Consider the following 9,562-nt stretch of genomic DNA (forward strand, 5'->3'; position numbering starts at 1 on the left):
GAGCCGGCGGTGGGAGGGGCCGCGGGAGGTCAGCAGGCGGCCCCGCCCCCATCAGGCTGGTCAGCTGGTCACAGTGTGTGTCATAGCAACTGGTTGTTCTGGTCGTTCCAGTCACTTGGCTTTTATATATATAAAAAACATTTTATTAAAAAAATTTTTTTAAAATGTTTTTATTGATTCTGGAGAGAGAAGAAGGAAGAGTGATATATATAGAGAAACATCAATCAGCTGCCTCCTGCACACTCCTATGGGGGATCAAGCCTGCAACCCAGGCATGTGCCCTGACCAGGAATCGAACTGGGGACCTCTTGGTTCATGGGTCAATGAGCAACCCTGGCCAAGCAAACTGCTCTATTTTATTAATTGTTCATCACTTACTGTGCCTAATTTATAAATTAAACTTCATCAACAACCACTGGGAGTCTTGGAATGTACCCCCCTTGGATAAGAGGGACTACTGTATGTTCATTATGGATTGTGCTTTTTGTGCATATTTAAAAAATTATTGCAAATTCCAAGTCACAAAGATTTTATCCTGTGTTTTCTTCTACAAATTCTGTAGTTTTAGGTTTAATTCTTACTTTTCATTCCTTCCTGTGTTCAAGCAGAACCTGGGAGAGGTAAACTCCTTACCTGGAAAGGCCATTATAGTGCATTCACTCATAATGTACCAAGCTAGCTAAACTCATAGTTTACCTGAGTGACTTATAGGCATCTATCACACTTTGTGTATATTATTCTATTGTTTTCTGGCTTTCTGCAGCTGCTATGAAGAAACTTTTAATAATCTAATTGAAATTTTTTTATAGGTAATTTCCGCCCCTCCCCCCAAGTGATCTGGAAACAATATCCTTTCATTTTGTTACATTTATAAGTATGGATTCAAATTTACTTACCAACTTAGGGCTTATGTTGCCCAAATCTTTACACCTATGTCTTTCATAAATATTAGCCATCATTTCTTTAAATTTTGCTCTAATCCTTTATTTCTATTCTCACTTTCTGAAACTCTTTTTGAGACACATAATGAAATTGTTCATTCCCTTCTTCATGTACTTAACCTTTCTTTATATTTTCCTTCATTCAGTTGGGTTTTATCAACTTTTTACCTCATCCATTGAAATTTTGAAAATAAACATTATAATTTTCATAAAGCATTTTAACACAGCTCTGTGGTAAGCTGTAATGATCTTGACATGTTGAGATGTTTTTTATTCCATTTGTCTTTTTTTAATATGTTGAGATTTTATTTAAAACTAGTGCCCCAGTGCATGGATTTGTGCACATTGAAAGGAAATTAATTAGAAGGTGGCCTGTGGGGCGGGACTGGGCGAGACGGGCCGGACATGGGCTGGAGCCAACCTCCCGCAGTCCCTCTCTGGCCTACCGCACCTGGGGCGGTGTTGCAGCTCGGAGGTTGTATGTGGAGTGAGTGGGGTCCCTCCGGCAGGTCGGGTCCTTTGACCTGGCCTGTGGGGATCGAGCCAAAACCGGCTCTCCAACATCCCCCGAGGGGTCCTGGATTGCAAAAGGGCGGTTCTCGGGTGACGCACCCCAGAATCAGGCTTCCTCCTCTCTGGATCCGGGTGCATCACCCGAGAACCGCTACTGCCAAGTCACCGCAGCTTGGTAGCTCCTGCATTGAGCGTCTGCCCCCTGGTGGTCAGTGTGCATCATACCTACCGGTCGGAGTGTCTTCCCCTCTGGAGGTCATTGTGTGTCATAGCTACCGGTCAGACAGTCGCTTAGCCTTTTATATATATAGATGTTACACTGCTATTTCCTCAAATCAGCATCAATACATTCATAGTTTTTTTTTCCTAGAGACAACTGTTTCTTTTCAACTTTCCAGTTTTCCTTTATTCTATGTTGTTTGAATTCTTCTAACTCTATTAGAAGAAATTCTTCTACTTAGATTAAAAATAATTTTTTCATTTTTTTCTCTCTCTCCCCACATTTTGTTTTCCATCATATCATTTGACAATAAGTTCCAAATTGATTGAGAAGTCAGAACAGTGGTTACTCTTGAGGGTGGGTCCTGAACTGAAGTTGGAGGGAGGAGGCAGGAGAATACTCTCAAACACTAGAAATGTTCTGTATCTTTTAAAAAAAAGGATATTTTTATTGATTTCAGAGAAGAAGGGAGAGGGAGAAATAGAAACATCAATGATGAGAGAGAATCATTGATCGGCGGTCTCCTGCCCATCCTCTATTGGGGATTGAGTCTGCAACCTGGGCATGTTCCCAGATTGGGAATTGAACCATGACCTCCTCATTCATAGGTCTATGCTCAACCACTGAGCTACACTGGTCTGGCATGTTCTATATCATAATTTGCATGGCAGTTACATTTGTAGAAAGTCATTGAATTGTACACACTTGAGACTTTTACAATTAAGTTGTATTTCACAAAAGAGGGGGAGAAAGTTGTAGGCATGATTATAATGCACACTTAAATATTTACACATGTATTTACAAAGAATAAAAACATTCTCCTGTATATTATCACACTTTAAAAATTAATAATTCTAGCCGAACCAGTTTGGCTCAGTGGATAGAGCGTCGGCCTGTGGACTGAAGGTTCCCAGGTTCGATTCTGGTCAAGGGCATGTACCTTGGTTGCGGGCGCATCCCCAGTGGGGGGTGTGCAGGAGGCAGCTGATCGATGTTTCTCTCTCATCAATGTTTCTAACTCTCTATCCCTCTCCTTCCTCTCTGTAAAAAACAATAAAATATATTTTTTTAAAAATTAATAATTCTATAACATCCAATGTTCAGTCAACATTAAAAACTTTCCAAGTCTCAAGAATGTCTTTTACAGCTCTCCCCATCCTAATCTATAACCAGGATCACACACTGTATTTAGTTGTTATGTCTCTTTAGTCTTTTTTAATGTAGAATAATCCACAACTTTTTTTTTTTTTTTAAATATATTTCATTGATTTTTTACAGAGAGGAAGGGAGAGAGACAGAGAGTTAGAAACATCGATGAGAGAGAAACATCGACCAGCTGCCTCCTGCACATCTCCCACTGGGGATGTGCCCGCAACCAAGGCACATGCCCCTGACCGGAATCGAACCTGCGACCCCTCAGTCCGCAGGCCGACGCTCTATCCACTGAGCCAAACCAGTTTCGGCAATCCACAACTTTTTTATTTTATTTTATTGATTCCAAAGAAGGAAGAAGGTGGAGAGAAGGAGAAGAGGAGAGAGAGAGGAGAGAGAGAAGGAGAGAGGAGAGAGGGGAGAGAGGGAGAGAGGGAGAGAGGGAGAGGGAGAGGGAGAGGGAGAGAGAGAGAGACATCTATATGAGAGATACATTGATTAGTTGCCTCCCACACATGGCCCTGACTAGGGATTGAACAAGCAACCTAGGTATGTGCCCTGACAGGGAATTGAATCTGTGACCTTCTGGTGCACGGGACGATGCTCCCAACAACTGAGGCACACCAGCCAGGGAAATCCCCATCCTTTTAATCTCCAACACATTGAGGAAGTTTATCTTAGAGGATGTCCACATTTCTCGTTTCCTCATGGTGCTTATCTCCGTGTTTCTTGTAAAATGGAAGGTGGCAGAAACTTGACATTTAACTTGTAATCATTCTTAGTAAGAATACTTCATAGATGATAACTGTCATCCACTTTCCTTCCTTCCTTCCTTCCTTCCTTCCTTCCTTCCTTCCTTCCTTCCTTCCTTCCTCCCTTCCTCCCTCCCTCCCTCCTTCCTTCGTTGAATTTATTGGGTTGATATCCTATATAATAAAAGCCTAATATGCTAAGTGTCTGGTCGTCTGGTCATCTGTTCAATCAAAGCATAATATGCTAATGATATGCTAAGGCTGCTCAAATGCTTGCTATGATGTGCACTGACAACCAGGGGGCAAACAGTCGGTGGGTAGGTTAGCTTGGTGCTGGGGTCCAGCTGATCAGGACTGAGCGAGACAGGCTGGATACGCCCTGGAGTCCTCCTGTGGGCCCTCCCCAGCTGGCCAACCTCCCACATCCGTCCCAGGCCCTGATCATGCACCAGTGGGGTCCCTCAGCTTGGCCTGTACCCTCTCGCAATCCGGGACCCCTCAGGGGCTGTCAGCTGGTTTTGGCCTGATCCCACAGGCCAGGCTGAGGGACCCCACTGGTGCACAAATTCGTGCACTGGGCCTCTAGTTGGTTAATAAGATTATATAGGTTTCAGATGTACAATTCTATAATACATTATCTGTATATTGTATTCTGTGTTCACCAGTCCAAGTCAAATCTCCTTCTATCACCAATTTATTCCCCCTTTACCTTCTTCTACCTCTCCCCATGCCCCTTCTTCTCTGGCAATCACCATAGTACTGTCTATGTCTATGAGGATTTTTTTTTCACCCAGCCCCCCAACCCTGTCAGTCTGTTCTCTGTATTTATGGGTCTGTTTCTATTTTATTTGTTAATTTATTTTATTCATTAGATTCCACATATAAGTGAAATAGCATGGTATTTGTCTTCCTCTGACTGGATTATTTCTCTTAATATACTATTCCCCAGGTCCATCCATGCTGTTGCAAAAGGTAGGATTTCCTTCTTTTTAAAATTTGAAGACCACCTGGAAGTTCTGTTTTGTTCCTTCTTAGGAGTCTAATTTAGCTGTTTCTAAATCTTCTAACTCATGAACGGTAGACAGTTTCCTTGTATATTTTATAAATTAGGATTTTGAGTTTGTCACAAGGGCATTCTCTCTGTGAATTCAGGGACCTGAATGGGCCAGAGGGTTTCCATTTACTTTTGCCCTGTCCCTGAATGCTATTACCCCTCTAGTACCAGTTGTTACATTCATTTATTGGGTGCAGGGAAACCCACACTTTGATGAGACTAGGTCTATAGTTAAGAGTATACAGGGTACTCTTATCTGGAACCCTGGCAAAGTACCCAGATAAGTTTCACTGTTATTTATGTATGCTGGTGAATAAATTTCCTTCCAGTTCACCCTTTTGTTGAAGGTAAAGCTCTTCAAGGCTCAGCTTTAGGTAAAGATCTAAATTCCAACCATGTCTGTGTCATAAGGCCTAGTCTTATGTTCCCACACATTAATCTTCAAATCCCTTTGTTGCACATGGTGAAAAATCGACCCCACTGGAGGTCACTATAGCACAGGTGAGCAAACTTTTTCCATTAAGAATAAGCATTACCAATGATGCTGCCTGAGAAAAATAATTAAAAACTACTTTGACTTTTTTGGAAAGAATATGGTTTTTGTTAATATAAAAAGCAATATGCATTATGAAAAGTAACGATGTATAAGGGTGCATTATTTACTAAATCTACTGATAGTACTCGTTGCACTTGAGGATTACAGACCATCCAAAATAATTCTGCAGATTTCTCTGTTCTAAATGTTACTTACAGAGTACTCTACTCTAACGGTGATACCAATGATCAATAATCAAAAGTTATATAAACAAGAGGAAAAATAAATCCAAATAGAGAATTCTCAAGGGTGAAGAATGAATCTTACCTGATAGATGTTAGACAACAAGCAAGCACTAGTCTTAAAATTCTTATTGATTCTGAACTAGTACTTAAACTTGAGCATGGTTCAAGTTTGGTAGGTAAGATTAAATGTCAAATCTGACACTAAAAACAATACTATTTGTTATAGTTAAAGAACACAGACTTTGGCACCAAATAATTGTCTTTTCCTCCCTTGTTTGAAATGCTTCAATTTGTAAGACCACTGAGTATAAAGTGATGATATATTTCATTTTCAACAAGTGGTCTTTCTGAAAAATACAAAGAAAAGGCACTGATGATATTAAAAGTTGACTCACCACTGTCCTCTGTTTGTTGGGCAGGAAGACTCTAACAATAGGTTTCTGTGGTGACTTAGGGTTGCTCCGTGACACATCTGTGGGATTTTGAAAAACTGAAAGAGATGAAGGTAGCACTGAAAGGCTAGAAGAGGAAGAAGATGTAACGGTGTCCGTTGATGCAGAGCTAGAAACAGAAAAATCAGTTCCATTCCCCAGGGATTCCAATAACTGTTGTTCTCTTTGTTGGAGGGCATCTAGCTTGCTGGTGTATTCTTCATAGGCCTATAAAATAAAGTAGATTTACAGTGAATCTGGAACTCTTCCTAACAGTAACTAAAGAAAACATAAAATTTAAGTCCTCTATTATAATCTCTTTATAATTTAGCTTACAGGGTTTTAAGTTATAAGTTTCAAAATAAGCACTGGAAGTACTGTAAATGACTACTTTTACCTTTAAATAGATAAATCTTTTGTTATAAGATACTACATTATATTACAATGAGAAACTGATAAACACATATAAAAGACATGTCTATAATATCTATGAGTATTAATAAAAGACAGTATAAAATACTATACTGCATCAAGGATAAGTACCCTCTTCATTAAAATTGCTTCCACCCCTCAAAAAAAAAGCTGTTGGCACATAAAGTTTCACACTCCTCTCCCCCTGCTCTAAGAACAGACAAACAAGTTGAAAAGGAGATGAGGTATTAGATTTGTCAAAAAAATAAGACTCAGGTACACAGTGCCAGATCTCACCACTACCACTAAAATCTTAGAAGATGTATAACTGCTGTCTTCCTTCTGAAATAGCTATCAATTAAAATTCTTTATTCTTCTCACTATGGATCTCTGATGACCTCCTTCCTCATCAAATACTGCTTAGAGAATAAAATTTTATTTGAAAAGGTGGCTTACACACTGCAGTCAAGAAATTCTGGGACCACTGTCCATTTTGACTAAGACTATCAGATCAAATTACCACATATACCATATTCTAAAAGTAAGAAGAATCTTGAAAACAGAATGATATTGAAAGTAAAGAGATGGAATGAATTGTGACATATACATGTCCATAGTTCTTTAAGGCAGCTGTAATCACCCCATACTATGGTTTACCATTTCTCCCTTAAAGATACAGTACTACAACCATTTATGAAAGGCTACAGGGAAAATAAAGGTTTAGAAATGACAATTCACAGCTCTCAAGAAGTTCATTATTGGGCTGCTGAGAAGCAGATGAATATATTTTTATTTGTGTTAGTACTATATGTGAGAAATAAACAAAGAACATTCTTGATACAAGAATGAGGAAGGAGGGGAGTCTTAAAAGGCTAGCATTTAGATGGATGAAGTAAGTGGGGAGAAGAGAGGACTGAGTACAGGATAAATTGTGTAATAAAGTAAGGAGGCAGAAAATTTTAAGACATAGAGGAAAAACTATACTAGTATAGCTGAATGTCATAGCTGGGACACAGTAAGGGATCAATATATATTTGTGGCACTTAACTGAAGACTAGGAAAACAAACTTTAAGACTGAAAATGTGGGTAAGGGACCAGATTAGAGAGAGAGAGAGAGAGAGAGAGAGAGAGAGTGTGTGTGTGTGTGTGTATTAGAGGCCCGGTGCACGAGATTCGTGCACTTGGGGGGGGAGGTGTCCCAAAGCCCGGCCTGTGCCCTCTCACAGTCTGGGAGCCCTGGGGGGATGTCTGACTGATGGCTTAGGACTGCTTCCCATGGGGAGTGGGCCTAAGCCATCAGTCGGACATCCTTAGCGCTGCCGCGGAAGCAGGAGAGGCTCCTGCCACCGCCATTACTCTCACCAGCCGTGAGCCTGGCTTCTGGCTGAGCGATGCACTGACCACCAGGGGCAGCTCCTGCGTTGAGTGTCTGCCCCCTGGTGGGCATTGCCCATCATAGCGACTGGTCGTTCTGCTGTTCGGTCGATTTGCATATTGGCCTTTTATTATACTAGAGGCCCGGTGCACAAAATTTGTGCGGGGTAGGGGGGTGTCCCTCAGCCCGGCCTGCACCCTCTTGTAATCCGAGACCCCTCAGGGGATGTCTGACTGCCAGTTTAGGCCCAATCCCACAGGGTTCGGACATCCCTCTCGCAATCTGGGACTGCTGGCTCCTAACCGCTGGCCTGCCTGCCTGCCTGATCGCCCCTAACCACCTCTGCCTGCCTGCCTGATTGCCCCTACCCACTCGCTAGCCTGCCTGATTGCCCCGAACCACTCTCCTGCCTGCCTGATCGCCCCTAACCACTCTGCATGCTGGCCTGCTGCCCCTAACTGCTCGCCTGCCTGCCTAATTGCCCCTACCACTCTGCCTGCCTGCCTGATTGCCCCTAACCACCTCTGCCTGACTGCCTTATCCCCCAACCACCTCTGCCTGCCTGCCTTATCCCCCTAACCGCCTCTGCCTGCCTGCCTTATCCCCTTAACCACTCACCTGCCTGCCTGATCACCCCTAACCCCTCTGCCTGCCTGCCTGATTGCCCCTAAACACCTCTGCCTTGGCCCCACTGCTGAGGCTTCATCTGGAAGGTTGTTCGGCTGTCTGGTGTAATTAGCATATTAGCTTTTATTATTATAGAAGATACCATGTTATGAAGCCTGAACTTCATTCTACAAGGAAGGAAGAATTATCAAAGGTACAAGAGAATGAAGCAACATTTTCATTTCAGAAAAGGCCACCGCACCTGGTATGCTAGATCTTACCTTATATTTTTTTGGGGGAAAAAGAAAATAAAATACTAAAATGATCTACTGAGGTAGATAGCCTTCATTACAGCCTACCAGGGGCCCGACCCTGACCTTGAAATATTTCATAGCATTCCAGGGCATAAGAACCAAATTGATTAAAAATTTTCTTATCTGTAGTACTATATAAATTTCAGTTCCAAGTGCTAATTATTTATGAGCAGCTCTTTCAATATGCTCCACTTTATTGAGCCTTCAGTAAATACATATTGAGCATACATGTGCTTGGCACTGTTTGGGGCTCAGATCACAAAAATAAAGACCAATGCATTTCCTACCCTTTGAAAATTGTAAACATGCAGTCAGGGAGGCAAAAGTTCCTCCTTACATAGATCAAATATTCTTATTTATTGGGCAGCACATTCACTACACAAAGTTAGCCTTAGGAAAAGAAACACATGTAAACAATAAAACTTCTGAATATTATTTATCAAAATGTTTTTCTTTATTTTTGAAAATACACTATTCCCTCAATTGTGGATTACAAACTATTATTTCACTGCACTTATCAGTACCTCTTCCTTTTTTTTTTTTAATGTTATTATTGATTTCAGAGAGAGGAAGGGAGAGGGAGATAGAAACATCAATGATGAGAGAAAACCATTGATCAGCTGCCTTCTGCACACCCGCCCCTCCACAGGTGATTGAGCCCACAACCCAGGCATGTGACCTGACCAAGAATCAAAACCTGGTTCATGGGTAAACACTCAACCACTGAGCTACACCGGCCAGGCCCGCCACTTTTTCTTAAGTACAAAACATTTACTTATTCTACCTCTCTCCATTGTTACAGCTGCAATCTACCACGGCACTTGCCTACCTTGTTTTGTACCTGGCTTGGTTCATTTCACCCTATTATCCTGGCTGCATTCAGTGTGGATATTGATTACTAGGTGTACCAGTTAATAATGCGGATTTTTTTCAATAGATGGAGTTACACATATGTTGATATATATGCGATTTGATATGTATGCTATTTTATTGTATTGACAACAAGCTTCAA

General features: G+C 41.5%; 1 protein-coding gene and 1 long non-coding RNA gene across 6 annotated transcripts in view; one reads left to right on the forward strand and one right to left on the reverse strand.

Moving 5' to 3' along the window:
- The window catches only part of BRAF (B-Raf proto-oncogene, serine/threonine kinase), a 93,591-nt gene that overhangs the window by 77,807 nt on the left and 6,222 nt on the right, over positions 1–9,562 (reverse strand). For all 5 annotated transcript variants that reach the window (XM_014546737.1, XM_014546735.1, XM_014546736.1 and 2 more), the window contains exon 2: positions 5,808–6,071. In XM_014546737.1, coding sequence (XP_014402223.1) covers positions 5,808–6,071 — 264 coding nt within the window. The remainder of the gene's footprint in view (positions 1–5,807; positions 6,072–9,562) is intronic.
- LOC106727616 overlaps positions 8,766–9,562 on the forward strand; it is a 12,418-nt gene continuing 11,621 nt past the window's right edge. Inside the window, exon 1 of the long non-coding RNA XR_001363844.1 lies at positions 8,766–8,792. This is a non-coding gene — a long non-coding RNA (uncharacterized LOC106727616). The remainder of the gene's footprint in view (positions 8,793–9,562) is intronic.

Source organism: Myotis brandtii, unplaced genomic scaffold (genome assembly GCF_000412655.1).
Source record: "Myotis brandtii unplaced genomic scaffold, ASM41265v1 scaffold455, whole genome shotgun sequence".
Taxonomy (NCBI): Eukaryota; Metazoa; Chordata; class Mammalia; order Chiroptera; family Vespertilionidae; genus Myotis; species Myotis brandtii.